The 22,922-nt window shown below is 41.0% G+C and overlaps 1 protein-coding gene across 13 annotated transcripts in view; it reads right to left on the bottom strand.

The window, feature by feature from the left end:
• LOC132975171 (neurexin-1a) overlaps window positions 1-22,922 on the bottom strand; it is a 343,741-nt gene that overhangs the window by 306,012 nt on the left and 14,807 nt on the right. For 6 of the 13 annotated variants that reach the window (XM_061039529.1, XM_061039530.1, XM_061039537.1 and 3 more), the window contains exons 3-5: window positions 8,668-8,685; window positions 6,697-6,726; window positions 5,473-5,520 (exon numbers count right to left, since the gene is read on the bottom strand). In XM_061039529.1, coding sequence (XP_060895512.1) covers window positions 5,473-5,520; window positions 6,697-6,726; window positions 8,668-8,685 — 96 coding nt within the window. The remainder of the gene's footprint in view (window positions 1-5,472; window positions 5,521-6,696; window positions 6,727-8,667; window positions 8,686-22,922) is intronic. The other 7 variants (XM_061039538.1, XM_061039534.1, XM_061039532.1 and 4 more) reach the window with 3 other exon arrangements.

Consider the following 22,922-nt stretch of genomic DNA (forward strand, 5'->3'; position numbering starts at 1 on the left):
CGCGACGTACATCAGAGAGTAAGTAAAACACAAGCAAGGATCTAGAAAAGAGGAAACAACGTCAGTAAGTGCAAACTAAGAGCTTTGAGTCCGATCGGACACACAGGTGCTGACAGGAAGTGACCAGAGGCAAAGCACAACATCGATGGCTGTTATTTAATCAGCTCTAATCATCATAGAAACCATCTTAAAATCAGCGTTATCAAACAAAACCATCATCATCATCAATAATATGGAGACCATCATCATTAAGTTAGTAGGTATTCATGAAAGAGCTGGGTCTTTAGCTTTTTCTTAAAGGTGCAGAGGGACTCTGCAGATCCAATGGAGTTTGGAAGTTTGTTCCACCACCGGGGGGCGACAGAGGAGAAGAGTCTAGTTAACATCTTAGGGCCCTGTTTAGGTGAAGTTAACAACAAGCAATATGACATTTAAAAAACCCTCTACTGGATTTCATCAGATATTAAGGGAGTTTTAAGATAAACGTAGATGATGCAGTGACATCTTCAAAAAGAAAGTGAGGTTATAATAATAATGCCACTGAGGCAGAGTGTTCACAGATTTTGCAGTAAGAGCCATTGAGAGGTTACAAAGAACATTTTGACCGACTGGCGCAAAATAATCAGAGCACAGTTAAAGCATCTAGTGTTGTTGCTCTTGAGATAATGTTCCATTGTGACCCCCATTGCTGTTAAACAGATGGTGAAACTGCATAATAAGCATGGGACTCTAAAGTGTCTTCCTGAGCTGGAGTCAAAGTAAACGGGCAGTACTTCAAAATCCCACATACTGCATGTTAAGTGAGGCTCTTCCAATGACCTAAACACACTCCAACAGCACTTACTCACCAAGCTGCACTGAATCCCAGCTTAAGTATACAACTCCATTAGGAATGCAAACATATGCACATCTCCTTACAAGATGCTATTTTCTTCAGGGTTAAGTCAACATGTCCTGGATTGGACGGGAATCTAACATTAGAAATCTATAGCTCCTGCTCTCCTTTAGCTCCTCATGATGTTTGTTTCATCATGAACATTGAGCTGTGCATGAATCTGTATCTAACTTTAAGGGGCTTAGGCATGTGATTTAATTAGCACTCCTCACATGTGCAGAGCACACAGTGATCGTGCCATCGTTTTGCATCTCATGTGGTTTGTGTTTTATTCATTTAGGAGAAAAAAGACACATAGATTTATCACACAAACGCATATACACCCACACAAATCATCATACATGTTAACTGTGTGATTGTATATTCCTCAAACCCTCAAACCACAGTGGATTTTGTATGTGTGAGGACATGACTAATATCAACACCCTTTTAACTCCTACAATGGCTGTGAAATTATCACATTTCATATTCAGTTTCTTCATCAAAGCATAACAATGAAGCATGGGAAATGTAAGGATCGGCAATGCAGTCTGAAACTCGATAACGACACCTTTGCTAGAATCATCTGAGAGCATTAAAAAAAACCTTGTAAAAGCATCATAAAATACTCGTCTATATCCGTGTTAAAGCAATAAAACAAGAAGGGTACAATAGTAGAGCATTCTAAGCATCCATTTAATTTGTTGTGTAAATACAGGTCATCGTGTCCAAACCACTAGCGAAGGATTCCAATTGCTCATCGGATTTAAATCCCCCTTGAATGTGAACGGTGTAATGAAAAGCGACAATTTCCATCTTTGGAAAGTGCAAGCAATTACATTAGAAAGTACACTAATTTAGAAAAAGCCCAGTTGTACCTGTAAGCCTGCCTGCACAGCCTGCACTCCCTCTTAAGCTGCACATGGCAGTTTATTGTGATGACAGCAATTAAATACCCCGTGATTTGTGTGCCAGCGGTATTATGACTTATCCTACTGTACGCCCTGCTCTCCGCAGCCGGGTGCAAAGCAAGGTTTTAGGAAGCCAGTGTCAATGCACCAGACTGAAAGCAGCACGGAAAAAAACGAGTGCATCCTCCAGGGAGCAGCCATGAAACAGAGGATAAACCATAATGGTGGTTAACATGACACAGGAGGACCTCAGGGGGAGGGGGAGCAACATAATGCACAATATTCTTACAAGCTTAAAGCAGACAATGACTACATGCCCTGTCCTCTCTCCTCCATTTAATACTCAAAGGGGATATGTGTTGGTGACCACACACGCGCACACACACTAAATAACTGGTTTTTGCTCTGTAACACCAGGGACAGCTAACAATGGCCCAAATTAGAAACAGGGCGCTCAGGTTTGTGCCTCATCAGCATTCTCTCAATCTCTCCCTGTGGCTTTCCTTCTGCCACTTGTACAGTAAGACGAGTGTTTGTTGTAGTGGAGTAAAAACCTGTGTGTTTCAGTATGGTGGCTGTAGAGCTTATAATAAAAACAGAAGTGAGCATTGCGCATGTTACAAGCCTACAGATTGTTATAATCTATTATTATCTGCTAATATGATATTTACAATGGGATAAGAGAGAAATAGGTAAGTCTGTAGATGATGTTTCACCAGATTTTTCAGTGTATTTTCTCTTAGGTGTGACATCTTTGTTTCAGAGAAATACATGCCTTCCATTGGAATTTGGCATACAAAAAGCCAAAAGTGTTATTTTTCATAATTCAGTCAGGGACAGCCACTATTCCTTGAGTTTCTGAGATGCTTTTAAAATGCATGTTCCTCGTGTCCGGACTGAGCTCGGGAAAATAACTTCTAGTTTTGCTGCCCTCTCTGCAGGTAACTTTCTCCAGAAGGACTTGAAACTGGCAGATCTCGTTTTGCTTGAAGCCTTTTTCTTGATCTTAAATGAGAAAAACTGCGAGACTATCGGAAAGTGCCTGATGTGTTCTTGAATTGTAATCTGTGATCACAACTCCTGCACTTTATCTTCGAACCAATTTGCACATTTCAATTGTTGTTTGCTCTTGACTCATTGCTAATGTTTATTATGACTGCTGCCCTCTTGGCCAAGTCACCCTCGTGAGAGAGATATTAATCTCATTGGGTTTAATTACCTGGTTGAATAAAGGTTAAATAAAGAAATGGGATAGCAAGGCTAAGCCCTCCCTTTCTTACACTGTAAAGATTAGAAAATGATTATTTAAATAACTTGAAACAGATTGTGATAGTGTTACATTTTGGTTGGACCTAGAGTAGAAACCAACCCTAGTTTTTACACGGAAAAAAAACATGGTATCAGCCTGGGCAATGTAGCATCCTCTTCCATTCACTTCCACAGTGTAATTCAATCAATCCCACAGGCTAGTACCAACTTTTGACCAATGACATCACTGTAGTGTTACAGACTGTAGAGATGCTAAGAAACTAACTTTCATCATTTTCCTTTTAACTTAACACTAGTCAATAAAATAGATTGTTCCATAAGTTAAAATGACCTCCATCACAATGATAATTATGTTAGCCAGCTAGTGGCAATTATCATTATTTGTCAGTGTCAAGCTGACAAACTTAAACCTACACCCTGGTCCATCTGTGAGAAATTGTGCCTCCCCTCATGGAGAATAATACACCAGCAGCCAACGAGAAGCCAACTTGTATTTATCCATGTGCAAAACCATAAGAAAACAGCAGTATTATAAAAATGTCACTTACCTTTGGCGATTTGAAAATTAAATATCAACAGTCATAATAAGCAATGGTTTCATCTCTGTGAGTGTGTTTCCAACGTGGGTGTGTATTTGTGTTCATGTGAATTTTAATCAGAAATGTATCACTGCAGCTAAGACTTCTAGCAGCAAGAATATGCAGCCTGTTCTCATCCTAGGTCGTCAAATACCCACACTTTGTCTCAACCCTTTTGAATCTTAAACAGAAGCCAAGGATGTGGTCTGTAAGCTGTCATAAAGATGCACATGGTGTGTGTGTTCTTAGTCCTACATCAAACTGTCTTTTAAGTTGGGTGAGGTGAGGTTAGGTTGGATTAGGTTTGGTTTGGGTTTTTCGGTGAGGTGAGGTTTGTTTGGGTGAGGTGAGGTCTGGCCAGGTTATGTTAGTATAGGTTGGGTTAGGTTAGGTTAGATAAGGTTTGGTGAGGTTATGTTGGGTTGAATTGGGTAAGTGTGGTTGGGTTAGGATAGGTTGGGTTGGGTTAGGTTGGGTTAGATTGGATTTGGGTTGGGTTAGGTTAGATAAGGTTTGGAGAGGTTATGTCGGGTTGGATTGGGTGAGTGTGGTTGGGTTAGGTGGGGTAGAGGATAGGTTGGGCGGGGTGTGGTGAGGTGTGGTGTGGCAAAGTTATGTAAGGATAGGTTGGGTTGGATTGGGTTGGGTGAGGTGAGATATGGTCGGTTAGTTTTGGATAGCTTGGGCTAGGTTGGGTTGGGTGCGTGGAGGTGAGGTGATTTGAGGAGAGGTGTGGTGAGGTAAGGTTAGGATAGGTTGGGTCTGGATAGGTTGGGTTGGGTTGGTTTGGGTTAGGTTAGGATAGGTTGGGACTGGATAGGTTGGGTTTGGGTTGCGTTGGGTTGGTTTGGGTTGCGTTGGGTTGGATTAGGTTAGGATAGGTTGGGTCTGGATAGGTTGGGTTTGGGTTGCGTTGGGTTGGATTAGGTTAGGATAGGTTGGGTCTGGATGGGTTGGGTTGGGTGAGGTATGGTAGGTTGGGCTAGGTTGGTTTGGGTTAGGTTAGGATAGGTTGGGACTGGATAGGTTGGGTTTGGGTTGCGTTGGGTTGGTTTGGGTTGCGTTTGGTTGGATTAGGTTAGGATAGGTTGGGTCTGGATAGGTTGGGTTTGGGTTGCGTTGGGTTGGATTAGGTTAGGATAGGTTGGGTCTGGATGGGTTGGGTTGGTGAGGTATGGTTTGGGCTGGGTTCTAGTTGCTTCTATGATGTCACTTACAGCAGCGTGTCTTGTATGTGTGAGGAAGGGTTCTCAAAAGTTAGATTTAAACCCAGTGGGTCTCAAATAGATGCCAAAGGGCGACATGTGCATCTGTGAGCTTCGGGACCAAGTGTCAGTGTTTGCCATGGTAATGAGAACAGGCTGATATGTGACATTGGAGTATCTATGATTCCTGTTGACACAGCATAATGTAAAGCCTCACAGTGTACATCCACAGGGCAGTTTGAAGACTTACCTGTTCAGGTGGTACTTCACAAGTTTATGACAAAGGGTAGCATCTAACATAACGCAAATGTTTTATATAGATATTAAAGAAAAATAAATGTTGTAAAACTGCTTCAATGAATATGCAAAACTAAAACTAACAACATAATAAATGTCAAAGCAACAACATGAGCAAGCAAAATCAAGAACGAAAGAAATTCAAAATGCAAGTGGGACACTTGAAAGTCCGTCTGTTAATCATTACTTTTCAAAATTGAATTTGTGTCATATTATTTAATCTCAGTCTCCAAATTATTGACGTGACATTCAAGTCTCCCACTCTTCAGTAAGCTTACGATGGCTTGCTAAAGATGGCTTTACTGCAGTTATAAAACTTAAAGGAATCAAATTTTTACCTTGAATGCTCAGTAGGGACCTTAGAAGCCAAGGTTCCCCTCTCTGCCCTGAGGAGGAGAGTCAAATAGCAAAGATCAGAAGTCCACTTACCCCAAAGGGAGAGGAGGTGAGGATCACAGCCCACAGGATGGGAGGCCCACTATGATCAAACCTCTCGCAAAAAAAACCCATTACTACAGCATGAATATAGTTACCCCTGAGTTGTGGTGCTGCACTGGAGTTAGGACAGCAACTATTGTGTTATTTCCCCATGAGTCTCATTATTGTTTCCCATGCAACAAGCAGAAAAAGAAACAAGTGACAAAGCATGAGCGTGTAGATGCAAAGTGAAAGCAGCACCTACCTTGAAAAGCTTTCATTTATTGTAAGAAATCCTTTTTTTTTTTTTGTAAATGCCAATGACCTTAAAAAAACTTTGTGTAGCATTGAGTATAAAATGCCACAAACACTGCTGTGATTGTTTTAAGAATTCAGAGAATGGAAAGGGGAAGTACCTTTACTTTTACCTATGAGATTTGATGAAATGTTCCATGAAGAAAGCAGATTCCAGACAAAGAGGGAGAACAAAAAGGAGAGGAGACACTGATAAGTGTCCAGTCAGAAAAGGACAGACGACAGGAGAAAGAGGCTTGATGGCTACCTATATGTGCAAATACTAAAGAGGGAGTATGAGGAAGCAACAAAGGCAAGTAGAAGAAGAGCAATGCTTTACGTCCTTGTTGTGCTGCATGAGAAGCATGTGCAGTCGCCACACCAATGGAAAGTTTGCGACAGAATGCAACAGACGGTCTGAGCAAGAATCATGCATTACAAGGACAGATGTAGGATTATATTAAAAATCCAGTCCACCGCCATGCGTTCTATCCGAATCATTTTTAATGCTAATGTGCCTTCATTTGAACCACATCATCATAAAACATCAGAATGTGGATGTGAATAATTAAAAAGGAAAGAAAAGATGAGGAGAAATGACACCCGGCAGAGTGGGGAGAAGAAAGCCAAATGAGCTTAAAAAGAGGTCATATGAAGAAAAAGTAAAATAAAACGAGGCTCGGAGAATGAAACCAAGTAGGTCACTCAGAATAAGTGAAATGACAGCTTATATCTGAAGCTTCAAGCCTGAGCGCCGAGAGAGAGTTAGAGGTTTGCACATTTGTGAGCACAGTGTGGAGAAGAAGAGGGACAATGGAGGAACGACGGGAGAAAAGGAACAGAGCTCATACCTTGGTCGCCCATCATCAGGTGTGCCAGACCTTAAAGGAAAACAAGAGCACAGTCAGCAGAGAACAAGGGATCATGGGAAGCTGTGTGACACCAACATGCAGGCATCTCTGTCAGAGCAGATGTCTGTGTTACCCCCGAGGAGTGTTGGGGTAGGGGAAGAGTGGGACGGAGAGGAAGAGGAGGGTGCAACAGACAGGGTTATTGTGATGAGCATTTAGTCAACCGGAGCAGGTTGCAATGCATCATCAGCCACTTACTAGTCACCATTCAGAAATACATATTCAGCTTGACCTTTTTTTTTTTTTTGTCTCTCTGAGATTACAAATACACAGACTGTCATCCCACCTACCAATGAAAGATCAATCCCTGCACACAAATATAGCCCAACACTGTGTTACCTGGAACTTCAACAACCAAGTCAAGTATCCACATGAGTCACGCTCGTGTCATAAAGAAAATAGGTTGCAACTGGTTGAGTCATGGTGCATTTTTATGTAGAGGTGAGAACAAAATTGCTTAAATTAACAGTTTAATTGTATTGAATTAATTTGACTGACTAAGGCCAAGTTTACACGAGAACGATCCACTGAAAACAGAACCGATTTTCATTTTCAGATGACAACATTCAATAACAACCGTCGTCAACATGGATCTGCAAATACAACTCAAACCGCTGTAGTATACGTGCAATACCAGTAGTTGGCGGTGTGACTTTCTGATGAAACAAAGAGCTTTGAGGTGTAAGCAAAGAGAATTGGCTAACACATGAATGTTTGTCTGGTACCCTTCAAAAAACTTCAAAAAGAGTACATTTCAAGAAGTGTCGACTGGGAATGAGCAGGACAAACAGAACTCAGAGGTCCGCCATTGTTGTTGTAGTCCATCTTCTTGTGCATGGCTATTGACTGGAACTTTAATGTGCATGTGCAAGTGTCCGTTTTCCGAGGAGCATGGTATTTCCACATGCTTATGGCGCCATTTTCTAAAGTTAGCTCTCTGGAACCCATTTACAAAACTTTCTGTTTTCTGGCCGCAAAAACGTCATTGTGGTGTAAATGAACAGAAAGCTACAAAAGGTTACCATTTTCAGCTAAAATCGTTGTCCTGTAAACGTGGCCTCAGTTGATCAGTATTAACTGTGAACATTAGACGCAGGCACCACCATTAACTGCGGCCATGCAGAAGTTTTTCTTGCATTCAGATGCCATTTCTTTCCACACCTGGACGTTCTGAAATGTGTTGGCTGATATTTAATCTGCCTCCGACTTTAACTAGCATCCTGGAAACACAGGCACTTGTAGTAGGAAGGGCCTTTATGTTAGCTCCAAACTAGCTAATTCCAGAGCTTTCTGACTGCAAGCTTTTTCATCCGCTATGCAGTTCACACTTTCATTAGCCTGCTGATTTAATTATACATGAAACCAAACACACAAAAAATAACAATAATCCAATTCATCTTGTTGGACTCCTAAAATATGCAAAATAAATGGTCTAGATCAAACAAAAAAGAATAAATAATATTCTGAAAAGTCTGTAAGGAAGTTGTAACTGTCAGTTTTAATGGCTTACTTCATAATAAGACATATTCATCCAAAATATAAAAGCTTGTACCGTCAGCTAGTAACATCATTTACCACGAAGAAAACGTTAGGAAAGCAGTAGAGTGGCAAGCTCAAACCTACACTTATTTTTTATTTGAATAAAATGTTTAATCACAGTGGATTTGCAATCTTCAGAAATGTATCCAGAAAATACAAAAAACATTACTCACTTCAAATATCAGAGAAACCTTTCATCAGTCAGTTTATACCCAAGATTGAAGAAAATATTTTTTATAACCTGAACAATACGACTTACCATCCAGTAACATCAATGCCATAACCGTGATTAAACATTTGTTCACTTTATTTGAGTTGCCGTAACCATGACAACATATAAAATGGAAACCAAGACATAATAAAAATACCCACCTTCGGCATTGTTGTCTTCTGGAAGCACGGACAGGCAAAGAGAAAGAGAGGAAGACATTCATTAAGAAGCATGCAGACTAGTACTGGCCGTTGCATGTGGTAACCATGCAAGGCATAAAAACATCATGCAAGTGACCTAAGGTAACCCCTGCAGAGGAAACGCTGGGTTATGCACAGGCCTTCACTGACCTGGCACGTACAGGACAGAGTCTTAACTGAACAATCTGCACTGAATATTTGACACAGCCTTGAAGAATTGCATCCCTTCAAACACGTCTTTTTTGGCAGCAGATAAAAGAAAAACTGGCATCCCTGTTTAAAGATTGAAGACCCAGTATCGATCATGAGTCATACGCTGGTAAGGGGATAAAAAAAAAAGTACATCGAGATGCTCGAGGCCGACTCATCCTGGTGCGTTCAGCTCTGCATATCTTTTATTTATTTCGCTTTTTTTAAATAAATGATGGGCTCTAACTTTTGGTATCAATAACTGATTTATTCAGCAGACTCGGAGGAATCTGTGAATCTTTATTTGTTTTTGTCTTCAAATGAAAAGCTTCTCTAAACCCACAAGTGTTGAAATGCAGTGCAAGAGAAAATCACTTAAATAAATAGGGCCGTGTTGTGCGGTGACAGAGCAGGCAGAGGGGTCCTGTGACTGAAACAGATCCATTCAAGTGATGTGGTCACACAGGTGAAGGTAATGACCAGTGTGTGTGTGTAGACATTGGCAAAGCAGAACGAGTCTGATACACTACAAAAAAACAAACAAATCTAATGCTGCGTTCCATTGCAAGCCGGAAGTTGATAATTCCTTCGATCTAAATGCTTCCAGTGCATCTGCTGGCAAAAATATGGATGTCCGATGACATGAGCTACCAGGATGTTTATCTGGACTTGTCAGGTGACTGAGGCTTAAAATACTAGTAACGACTAGGGCTGTCAAATGATTACATTTTTTTAACCGTGCTTACTCATTTAATTTCTGCAGTTAATCGCAATTAATCACATGATTGAAATTCCATAATTTTGATTTTTTAAAATTGGTAGGCTTTTATTTTGAATGTTTGTCCTGCCTTAAGATGAGAGTACTTTACAAGCTGTTTGAATTAAACCCTGCTCTTATTTTGAAATAAAGTGAGGACCTTTTGGTGGATGGAAGGTTAGGACATGAAGTTAAGGACAGAAACAGGAAGTGGTTAGGGATCAAAAACTAAAGTCAAACAACTCAAAGGAGCAGTAAAAAAGGTAAATGCTGACCTGTGAAATTAGACAAATATACTTCATATGATTGGATTTTTTTGCAGTTTATGTAATTGGCCTAACATTGAGTCGAGGTGTGTAGAGGTGAGACAACTGGCTTGTAGAGAGAAAATCCCTCTCATAAGGTAGGCTGAGAAAAGAATCCAAAGTGGGTGGAGTTGAAAAAGTGGGCGGGGTTATAACAAACAGGTGAGGTAAACGTCATGCTGGAAGTTGGAAATAAAAAGGTTGTGATTGGAAACGTGCCAAAACCAATCAAATGAGAGGCCTGCATATAAATAGAGCAAAATATGATTACTAACACTTGACTCCATGTTTCATGTTTAAATTCATTGCTAGAAAGAAAATGGTATAAAATGAAAAAGGGGGGGAGGGGTTGATGAGACATTATTTTAGATATCAATGAAACGACACACATCGCAGACATAGACATGCAATGTTTGATCAATATTCGTACAATAGAAGATATTCCTCTTATCAATCCAGTTGCTGAAACCATGCAGCACAAAAAAGTCAAATCTCCTCCACACAAAAACAAAATCCTACCTCTTCAAAATCTTTCCCAGATTCAAGCGATTTGTTTGACCCAAAACTTACCATCACCACCGGCTCCCCCTCTCCAAATCAGACACCATGCACAAAAAGCAATCCCAGTCGTCGTTTTGTGAACAAGTGACAAGGCAATGACACGGACCAACACCTTCCCTCTTATTGGAAGACCAATTTCCTTTATGTCTTTATAATAATGTTATGTTCTTTTTTATGGAATTTTCACGTCATATAAAGTACTATTGGGAATTTAACAAGAAGGAATGAAAGATACCGTAAAACTTCAACATATAGCCCCAGTTGCTATGAAGTCACTCTGCTTTTATTTGGGACAGGCGATATTAAGAGTTAGGCCAAAGAGGAGAACTATTACACTCACTTTCAACATTAAGAAAAATGTTTTTTCCATCTCTAAAAGCAGAGATGCAAAGACACAAATCTTAGCAGGTGTATTTGTCTAATATCTGGTCAGAAATATGTCATTACAGGGCGTCTGTAGCGTAGTGTTTAGTGTACAGAGGCTGTAGCCCCCCCAAGCGGGTAGCCCAGGTTCAAATCCGACCTGTGGCACCTTTCCCACATGTCATTCCCCACTGTCCTATCTCTACAATAAACAAACATAAAGTCCAAAATAAATCTTTAAAAATATATATTTATCTTATTTCAAGACTTAAAAAAAGCAATATAGCAAGAAAAGTCAACTTGTTAAGTGTCTTCAGATGAGATATAGTGACTCATTTATATTTAGACATCTCATTTCAAGACAATTAACATGCACATTTCGCTTTCTTTCTCAGCTGCCGTCTCTTTAATAAGATGTTTATGTGGACTTGTGGAGGTGACTGAGGCTGATAATATGTGTTGTAAGATATTTCTGACTGGAAATTAAACAAACACTCTTGCTAAGATTTTGTTTTCTGTAGTGACATAAGAAGAAGAGTCGCTGTCACTCACTGTGGTTTACATTTTTTTAGTCTACTTGATCATGACGCAGGGGACTCTGAGAGGCAGAGCGCTCATTCTGTGGATGAACTCACTCACTGCTGACCTTTAACCTACTTTCTCACACTACTTACGCATACTACCATCATTCTATCTGTCATCTGTCACAGATGTTGTAGATCTAAATTTTTGTGTGTCTTGCTTTTTCCCAATTTTTTATAAGCAAACTAATCACCACTGAAGAGGCCTCAAATGGAGACCCGTCGTTATGAAAACGTGCAGCAACATCAGGCTAGGATAAAGGACTGGGCCTTAAACTTGGGGATGGGCTTTTATTTGAAGTTTTACGTTTTTTAAATATACTTATTGAAACAGAAACTCCTTGTTAAAAATTCAAACGTTGAATCATCACACATAGATTTAAATTTGTTCATTTGAGAATCTTATCCATGTTTTTTTTTTTTTTTTACCTTATTGTGAAAGAAACAAATTGCACTGTGTTCACAAAACAATCAGCTTGATGATGAAAAGCACACTGCTGAAAAAAAAAAAAACATTCAAACAAAGCAAGCATGAAGCTGGCCGTTACAAAGTGAGAGCATGAGAAGAGAAGAGTGAAAGAATCAACACTTGATGATGTAAAGAACCCTTAAAGACTGATGCTAACTCTTTACCACATTAGCCGATAAAGCCTCCCGCTGCATTTCAGTTTAACAATTGTGCACTACTTTAGTTTGGTACCATGTTACTGCGCAATATTACTGTTTTTATGATTCCCTTCCTCTTAATATTCAGAATCAAACAACATTTCTGATCAGATTTGTATGAACAATAACTAACGTAACCAGTTATTAAGTACAGCTTGAGAGGCATGCAGTGTATGTAATGGTAATGTTTTATTAAAGATCCCATATTATACTTAATTTCACCTTTCATGTTGTCAGTCTGTGAAACCTTTAAAGTAGCTTAACATGATTTATAGCCCCAAAAACTTTTTTTTTTTATCTGATACTGGTGTCAGTAAAAACCCTGATTTCAGCCTCTGCCTGAAGTTGTTAGTTTCAGCTGCTGTCTCATTAAGGCCCGCCTCCCAAAGTGCCCACTCTCTTCTGATTGGCCAGCTCTCTGGAAGCCTTCCAGGAGGCAGAACGCTACAGGGCTGCCAGGGGAGGGTCTGCTCTCCAGCGCTGGGAGAATAGAGCCTATGTAGGAGTTTTAACAGTTTAGCTTAGATGCTTGAAGCCAAGTGATGAAATTCTTGGTTTCATATCGAGGAACTACCATGTGAGTTGCAAAACAAGCTGTTTAGCGCCTCCTGCAGACTCATCCTGGGATTACTCCAACATACATTTACCTCATGATCTGAAACAGTATGGGTGTCCAGCATTTCAACACTACTGTATGTGAGTTTTAAAATGGGGACCTGAATAATAGGTCAACTTTAAAGCTCCTGTTGGGATTTTTTTTTTAGCAATTTATGAAGCAAACTTTGAATTTAATATTGATGTCTCTGTATGGAAAACAAAAGCAATCCAGATCATCATGGAGAAGATTGATTTCTGATTTCTTTGTATAAATTAGTTTGATGTACCTGCCCCCCCCCCCCCCCCCCCTGTGTGGTATAGCTGTCAGATGAGGAATTTAACCACATGCTGCAGAAACAGCCTTTTTCACGCTGATGACTCATTGCGATTTTCATGTAAGACTTTCAAAATATATATTTTTTTGTTGGCAAAACATTACTTTTAAATGTTCCAGCTCTGTCCAAACGAATCACAAAGATCGACACAAGCTCGATAAAGTCCTCACAGGAGCTTTAAATTCCATCCAAGCACCTTTTCTAAGCAACGAAACACAATTAATACCATATTTTTGAGGAAAGAGGCATGAATAATGTCCTAATTGTGACATATCGAAACACGCCTTGTGCTCATAAATAAGATTTCTAAGACTGATACAAGAACATCTTTTTCTGCAAATTGTCTCCAGTAGTGATTCTTTTACAACCCTCAGCGGCCGCACTACAGGCGGTTTTATTCTGTGCTGTTCTGAAGAAAAGAAGCTTTTCTCTAACAGCAGTATCACCTGACAGAGACCATTAAAACAAGCCCCCTATCTCTTTCCCTCTCACACACACACACATACACATACACTTCCTTTCACAAACGTACCCAGCTGGTTACATCCTAATCCAGAGACGTAAATCCATTTAATCCCCTTGACAAAGTGATCCCAGTGCTATTGTGCTGGTAACACTACACCAAAAATGCACTCAACTGTCTATCAGACGATCTGCATCTCTGATGGTCTTGTGCTGCTGATCATCGACATGGTGTGTGGCTCATGGAAAAATAATTAGATTGCTATTCAAATTGAAGCCTCTAAACTCATTAAACATCTGGTGCGCGACAGCTGAAAGAAATGAAAGGCGGTAAATAAATCTATGGATCAATTTCGCAGACGTTTTCTGACACCTCAACACAACATCGATGCCCTGACTGTGAGCTCAAAAATGCCTGACGATCAAAACTGTGACAACTGATTCCCACCAAAGTGACAGTCCATAAAAAGCCAAAAACTTGTAGCAGCCAATCCACTATTACACATTAAACAAGCTGGTATCAGCCAGCTGGATGAAATGTCGTTAAGACACACGTCTGGCCTGCAGTGTGTCTGAATGCAGCTGGCTGAGGAAACATGCATTAGCAAGGGGGGGGGGGGGGGGGGGGGGGGGGGGTTCTTCTGGGTGCCGCTACATTTCACATGAAGGAACATGTGTCACATCTACTCGACTCAACATCCAGCAATAGATATAATTCATTTTTCTCTGCCATTTGACAATTTAGATCCTCCTGTCGGCCTGAATCAAACCTCTGTCCTCCACTCTTAATGTCATAAGCTTTACAGAGCTGTGGCTTTGTTGGATGTTCTTTTTTTTGTCTGCCTTTAATATCGCCTTGCTCTTATTTGGCTTATTTTTAGTACAAATTGAGAATTTAAGAAATTTAACTTAAAGACACTGGAAACTTAAAGCTCCTGTGAGGAACTTTTGTTTTTTGTCAATTTTGAGGGCAAAGCAGTGTGTCTTATCTCTTTGCTGGTCTTGTCCCATAAATGTCTAGGTTTTTACCATACTGTAAGTATTAATGGACGAAGCCTGAGTGACGTCATTGGTTAAGGAAGGGGGCTTTGGAAGCCCGTTGATGGCGGTTGCCATGTTGGAAATGCTGTCTCATCCTAACTTTCAGTCAACCTAACGACAGGCTGAGAGCTGGAGCTGAGGCGGGTTTTAAGCCTCCTGACAGAGACCCTGCTAGTCAACAGGCAACACTGCTTGGGGCCCCAAAAGAGTAGCCAAAATTGTGCAAATTTTGCAATGACAGTTGGAAACCTCCCTTAAGGGGTCCCATCTTACTGCCCTGCTGAACACAGGTTGGAGGGCTCCACTATTGATTTTTGCCTAGGGCCCCAACAGACTCTAGAATCTCCACTGCCTCCTGAAAAACAGCAACAATGAGCCTGCTGACTGTCAGGTCAGTCATGCACCTTATTACCAATAACTCTTATTACCAATAAAATAAAATATGAACAACAAAAAAGGTTAATACTACACATCACTGGGTGTCATATGTAATGCCAGGCAGATGTTACACCGTGTCCTAACAGCAAGCGAGCGTTATATATTGCGTTGCATCGAGCTTCTGTTAAAAATATTTAATTCTTTGCTCTGTGATGTCTTCAGTTTCCTCTTGCAATCAATAAGACATCTCGTGCTTTCGTATTGAAGGTGGACAAACAGTTGTGCTGTGCTTCGTATTGACGAGCTGTTGACTCAAATCACAACACAATTAGCGGATCACGGTGAGCTGGAAAAAAAAGTTTTTCTCAGGTGTTGTTGACACAAATCAAAGCTCAACATTTCCATCACAGATGATTGGATATTAGTAATGCAGCGTTCTCCCCTTTGTACAACAAGCTAACGATCTCTGTTAAGTGAGATAAGAGAGTGTAGAGCCCCCTCCTTCCTCGTTCTTTGTCCATCTACACAAGCGACAGAGAAGAAAATGGAAACGGGGCGTTGGGGTAAAAAACGACGAGCTTGCTGGTAGTTAGGACACAAGAAAAGGAAACAATAAAATCTGGCTGATTTTGTCGCTGACGCTCGCTTGCATCGGGTGCTGTTAGGACAAGCTGTCACTGAAAACCTGATGGGCTTGACAGAAAAGGGTTACGACTTTCTCTTCTGGTTATCAACATCGATTTTAAGGATGCTTGATGAAAATATGAGCCTTTTAATATTTAGTTCAGTTAGAATAATCTCTGTCTTTGAGAGGTTAAGCTCAAGGTACATTTTTGAATGAAGCTTGTGTGTTCTGAAGGGAAACTAATTCAAGTCTCTCAACGATAAAACAAAAATAATTTAAATGACTCTTTACCACATGTAAAGAAGCATAAATGAATTTAAATATGTGCCTTTATAATTATTTTTCTGTTTTTATGAAATTTGCAGTCAGAGCTGCATTTCAATCTTTGCTTTCCATTCCAAAGAAAGATTTGTGCAGCCTGTTCTCAGAGTGCCTAATTGTGTGTGTAATGTAGCAGCTTTAAAGCAAATGGCCCCAATCTTTCCCTGGAAAATTGTGTAGTCAGACTTTACCTCAAACTTTTAATAATATGTCTGACATCAAACACAATTGGTCGTTCATGATGTGCATCCCCGATGGACGGATTCATAGAGTTATTATTCAGTGAATGGGGCTTCATTTTTGTCCCTCACAGTATCATGATGACTTGAGCTCCCCCAACCTCCTGCGGGGTGATCTGGCACTACTACCACCCGACGTCCCTGACCCTCAGCCACCACCATCGGACTGTGTCGTACCCAACCAACATCCAGCGCTCCGCCACCACCATCGGACCCTGTCGAGCCTCAAACACCGCCCGACCACCAGACCATGTCGTTCCAACCAACAACCGACACCCAGCCCCCACCATCGGACTGCGTCGTCCCCACAACCACCTCCGTCCTCATTCATGCACGGCCTGCTCTGTCCTCCACCTCAGCGGCAAGGAAGTGTGGACAACAGGATTAACATGGGCATGATGTATAATATTACACTTGTATTATCATCGTCATTGAATGAAAAATAAGTAATATGTTAAATGAAGTTCCACAACATAAATTATTAAGCAACAGGCACTTCTTAATGGAAGCAATTCAATACTTTATTAAATAGCCTCAAACTGAAGCAGTTTATCACGCCCCAGCTTTGAAAAAAGTAGGTCAGCAAAAGCAATGTTTCATTACGGAAAAGCTGAAACTCTCGTTGAAATAAAAGATGTGAATATTTGGACATCTCTATAAATGAGCCGTACAAATATTTGCAACAAGACAGTGCACAAGCAGTAAAAGTGACTGTTTGAAGACGCTCGAGTGTCTCTAAATGACGTCAGGAAACGAAGTTTGCCGACTCTGGTGTTAGATCTAAGATGAGGGGGAAAAACTTTAAAACTAGTTACTGCATACTATCTACTTCTCGTCTGAAATCTTAAGTTCCTCCAGAAAGACGTCCAGCTGACGCCTGCGATCATATTGTTCCCATCATGCAACTCAACATTGTCTTAAGCATTGGCTGCAAACAAACATGCACAAAGCCTGAGTGACATCACCCATTGGCTTATTTGGAAGTGTAACGGAAGTGTTTTCTTCTACCATGTAGATGAGTTAATGTCCTTCTTAACCACATTCCTGATCTTTTGATCCTCTCTGTTATGTTTCCTAGCTAATGGACGCCTTTTCTAAATCACAGTCAATGAAAGCATCAAGTGAAAAGTGCCTGTGTGACATCCTCATCTTTCTTTCTGCTTTGTATCCTTCCTGTGTGGGACTCCCAGTACCTAATTTACGTCCACTCATGCTCCCTCTCTTTCACTGAAAGTGGGTTACTGTCTGAATCTAGCAGAGGGATAAAGATGCTGGGAAACAGTTTTATATCTTGTCAACACTCTGGGTTGTGTCCTGTGCAGAACTCTGTGTTGATCCTTTTTGCAAAAAGCCTTATAATAAATACAATAGCCTACTTTGTGGTTGTACGTTCCACTACAGAAGCCAGAATCCATGGCGGTGGCCATACTGGACATGCTAACTCTGTCAAACTTTCAGTCAACCCAACGACAGGCAGGGTCTTAAATCTCCTGACAAACCAGTAAAATGCAGTTGCTTGCAGGTAGATTTGACACGCCCCTAATTATGCATAAATTATATCCTAGATAAAATCAAACTGGGTGAGTTACAGAACAGATTCTCCCCACTGCAGTGTGTGCTGATAAATACATTAACTAATAAGACCAAAATATTTTGAGTACCAAGCTGGAAACATGAATTTCTCCTGTCAAAACAGACATTTTGTATGTATGGGACTTCCAGGTTTTTTGGAGCCAGCCTAAAGCGGACACTCGAGGAACTGACTTTTTTTTTCAAATCTGCATTGGCTTCATTTTCAACATTGGAGGTTGCCGCTTGGTTTTAAGAAAAGTGGAGTTATTATCTGGCCCTTTCTGAAGAACACATCAGTCTATGAAACTCTGAAATATGTCTTATCTCAGATGAAATTACAGAACTTTTGGCGCAGCTGTAGCCTAGTGCACACGTGCCATGTGCAGAGGTTGTGGCAGACCGCCCAGATTTGAATCCAACCTGTGGCTCCTGCCCTGCATGTCTGTCTCCCCAATTTCTGACTCTATCTATTGTCCTATCTCTGTAAAAAAAAAAAAAAAAAGGCATAAAAAGCCCAAATTAAATGACAAAAAGTGGTAGTTCTCAGGCTGTACCATGTCATCCCTGTACGTGCAGTAATACAGAAGAACAAAAAGTACTGATTCCACAGCCAGCCCATTTAACAGTTGTAGCGTTGAAAAGTAGCAGCAGAAGAGCTGCTCTAAAGTCCCTTGTCGCATTGGCGCTTTAAGGGAAAATGTAAAAAAGCCTTCCAGCAAAGGTCAGAGCTACCAGAGGAATCGATTTGTTGTTAAATTACAATCTGAAGCAAATCAAGAGTAATGAGTTTAAGTGAGGGCTCATCTCTTAGTACCTCGGCCTAAAACCTAATTCATCTAGCAGAGGAGTGTTAGTGGTGTTACACAGCTCACCATCTTCCTCATTATCCTCCTCAAGCAACAGTGAGAGTGGAGAGAGAGAGGAAACAGGCAGAGTGACCAGACACTCAGATCGAAATGGCTAGCTCCCACAGCTGAGGCCATACTGTGCAATTTCTACTCTCGCCATCTGAGTCCTTCAGCGGCGCCACAGACACTTTGAGAACCGAACCGTCTTCATTCCACCATTCTGGGTGAAAATCTGCCACTGGACTTTCCCTTTTCAAATATAACCAAACAGCCTAAGTGTTGGTGATTTAATTAATAATCTTATTACAGAGCTTTTTTCTGAGGACCGTGGGACATATGGTGTGTGGACAATATAGTCAATCCAGAGATTTCGCAACAGACAGCCCAAACAGAGAGGATTGTGGGAGCAGATGTGCTGAAGACCTCCCTCAATTCTTCAACATCTTGTGGGTTGGAACGATCCAACAGGATAATCATAGAAGATTATACAGTAGTTCTCATAATCTTAATCCCAGGATTGGATATATGCAGGATAGATAGTATTACAGATGTGGAGTAAATCTGTTTTGAGAAGACTTGAGTAAAGAAGCCTGACAAGAAAAACTGAGAAATCAATGTTAAATACAAGATGGGCTCGGCTTATTTGTACTCTTATTGTAACAGAAATCACAGTCATCATGTGTGCTGATGTTCACCCTGCACCTTTATCTAGTTAAATATGCGCAGCAGGTGCTTAGGGAAACTGTGGTTTTGGATCCCACTCACAAATCCGTACATCTCTAATAACTGTTAAGATTAAGCTGCATCAGTTTTTATTATGAATGACTAAAACGTTATAGTAGGAATTCAGGCACTCAGATGAGCTCTCAAAAGGCAGGAAGAAGTATAGTTTAAGCTATCGTGGGTGTGTGTAGGGGCCATGGGGAGCCCGGGTCCAAATCCGACTTCTGGCTCCTTTCCCGCATGTCATTCCCCACTCTCTCTCTCTCTCCCCCGATATATTACAACATCAAGAAACATGCTCCCAGCCTGTCGTTAGGTTGACTGAAAGTTATCCTGAGACGGTATTTCCAGCATGGCGCCTGCTGCCCTAGAGCCTCCGGAGCCCCCTGCAGGAACAGATGGATGACGTCACTCAGGCTTCCACCATTAATATTTACAGTCTATGTATATGGCCCTGCCACCACACCGGGCACAGATATGGCCCCGCCCTCTCAGGTTTGTAGAGGCATATTGGCAGAGCCTCATCTCAAGAGTGCAACTGAAGTCAAACTTTCCTACCAGGCAGAATCAAGACCGATATTCACATAATTGAGACAATATCAAAGAGTAGATGCTGCCATGGTTTTCTTGAATTGGTAGTCATTTTGCAAACATTGTAATATGAATATATCTTACCATTAGGTTATACTCATGTCTTGTAAGAATTCAGAAGGATCCCTGGTGTGCAGCCAATGATTTGTTGCCAGAAAAAGCAGAGTTGGCTACTGGTTTAATCATCTTAATATTGAAATCACAAACTCGACTAAGGGTAGAGTATTTATATTTTAAGAGGGATCACTTTCCTGCTCACACAGTAGGTACACAAACCCACCTCCAAAAGTGTACACTTCACTGCAGTCGACTCAAGTTTGGTTTATTTTTCCAATCGACAGGTCTTCAAAGTATCAAAAAAAAATATTCCTTAAAAGTGTTTGTCTGGGCTTCCATCATTACTGCGGCATCTTTCAAATTACGGCAGTGCGCCGTTTTTTTTTTTTTGTTTTTTTTTTTTGGCATTTCAGACGACTCTCATGAAGGATGACACCCAACCGGCAGCATCAAAGGCAACTTCTTTTCAAAGAGAAAAAATATCGACTCCAGTCTGGAATTTAAAGAGGCTATAACGCTCGCCTCGATACGGCTTCATTATGTATCTGCGTAGGTGAGATCAAAACGCTCAGATTTCATAGAAAACACGCAGCAATTATGCAAAGTGAGATATTCTTCCAGATAAAAACATAGGTATGAATAAATCTCTGATAGGCGAAGGGGGAAAATCTTTCTTAAACGCTAGAACTCTGCCAGGTGCTGAATGAGATGTCTCTTCCTTGCGGTGCAAAGAGAAACATCAATCTATCAATGGATTAAACATCTCATGATATAAACTTAAATCCCTGTGACAGCTAAGCACGCCTGAATGGAAAACCCAGTAAAGCCCAGTTTAATACAAGCCTGTGTGTGAGTGCAGCATGGGTATTCATGTGTGTTTATTTAGCGCAGGGGGGACGAATCCCTTTTTAAAAGGAGGAGTTCGGTGTCAAAGAATTTCACAAACACCCTTTGACAGTCGGGAACAGTTGTATTTAAACAAGGCAAAAATCCGCCCGGAAAATCCCTCTAATCTTTTGATCCCAATATCTGTCTTTGGACTCAGAGACAGCAGTATACTATTAATCTGCTTTTGTCTGAGTGAGGTTTGCAGGAGGCTTGCAGACAAGAGTGACACGTTCAGAGATACAGTGAGGGTTACACGGCTTGTGCTCGCACAGTGACAGACATGCCTGAAAGGTGGCGCCGCTCGTTCAAAATGAAAGTCGATCATGGGTCTCAGAGCGGTTTTAATTCAAACATGTAATCGTAAAAAAAAAAAACAGCTACTGAATACTTAAACTAGGTCATCAACGTTCTACATGTCGGTGTCATGGAGCCATGCAAACAAATCATCTCAGAGTTATGGCGTTGCCTTTTAAATGTCAGATTTAAAGCCGTTTTTTAAACGCTCTCCTGAAGATTTGTAGAAAATGTCAGACAGGCAGCTCCTGAAATATTCCTGAGGTAAGTGTCCCTCACAACAACAGTCTGATGCTGTGATGCTTTTTGCTCGATGCTCATGTCCTGGCGGAGACTCAGTTGGGTTGAAACCTGCAGACACATCCCTGTTAATCAAGGATTTTTAAACTGCATCAGAGAGTGCCTCGGACTTTCAGTTTAGACCGCCTTTCTTCACAATGAACTCAGTTTGTAATCAGGACAGTCATATATGTATAAGCTATTTGACTTCTGTCCCCTGTTCTTGAAGAGAACCTGATTCTTCCACATTTTATGACCCAGTGCATCACTCACTTTGAATTTTTTTTTCTCAACATTACATGTACTTCAACATACTCATAATACCAACAAAAGAGCGGTGCAGGAGCCATAATGTGTATTTTTTTACCTCGGTTGATTATTTGTTATATTTTGCTCCTTATATGGGTTTGATATGATTTACGGTAATTTGCAGTGGGCTTGGTTTAGCTTATTTTTTACCTGTCCATTGGGGCGGCGGGAGGCTAGACAAAGAGGGTGAGTGGGTTTGGAATATTTTCTGTTGACCCTCGTCGTTATCGTTATCTTTATCATCGTCATCTTTTGGACTTTTTGTTTGGAATCAGTTTAATAAATCTAAAACATGTCTGGGCTTTTGAATTTTTGATACTAACGAGTCTCGGGTACAGGCCCACTGTCTTTCACTCTCTGTGCGGAAATTTTTGGATCTAAGCTGCCACAATAAGCGGACTACAGGATACTTGCAGACAGAAAACAGAAAAAAACATAATGAAGCGGTTTCCGTATGTGCATGGAGATTACACCCATCACATATATTTCAGACTTCATGCGAGGAAAGGCTGGAAGGAAGAATTCTGGGATATAGTCCGAGAGAAAACTTTGGCTGTTTGCATTCACACTTACAGCTCATGAGGAAAAGATCAGGACGTCTTCAGGAGTTTTCCTGCATGTGTGAAAGCACCACAGGCTCATAAGTGTATTCTCTAAATGTCTTTGCATTGTCGGGGTGTGCAGTGAAGGACTATCAGTACAGCCACATAACGTTCTGCTCAGCTTCTTTGAGGGGGAAAAAGGGGGGGGGGGCTTTGTGTGCTGTGTTTATATGCTCAATCCCCTTTTAATACTGTAATACTCTGATGTAATACCATTACCGGGAAGAAAAAATTCTGTGAAATGAATCTAAAGTCATATGCGCCGACCTTTATTGCAGCGTCACAATCAGATTTTTCCTCACTTTGAGTCGTCGTGTAACTGTCTTGATGCATGTGTGCGAGAATCACTGTTCCTCTGGTTGATCCAGGTCAGAGAATTTGGTTAATGTCTCCTCCACAAATATCAAACAGTACCCTCACCGTCCTGTACCTTTAAATCGTTTTCTATCAGGCTCTTTGTCAGTTAAGTTGTTCAGCCACCCATTATAACCCCGTCCACTGCTCCGCTTCATTCCTGCTCTCCTCTGTGTTAAGTTGAGTCGTCCCCCGGCATGCAACTTGGCACAAATGTGCGGCACTGACTTCAGGCGTGAAGCCAAGAGCGTCAACCAAACAGAAATTTCACACTGATTT

This window comes from Labrus mixtus, chromosome 6 (assembly GCF_963584025.1).
Source record: "Labrus mixtus chromosome 6, fLabMix1.1, whole genome shotgun sequence".
NCBI classification, from domain to species: Eukaryota; Metazoa; Chordata; class Actinopteri; order Labriformes; family Labridae; genus Labrus; species Labrus mixtus.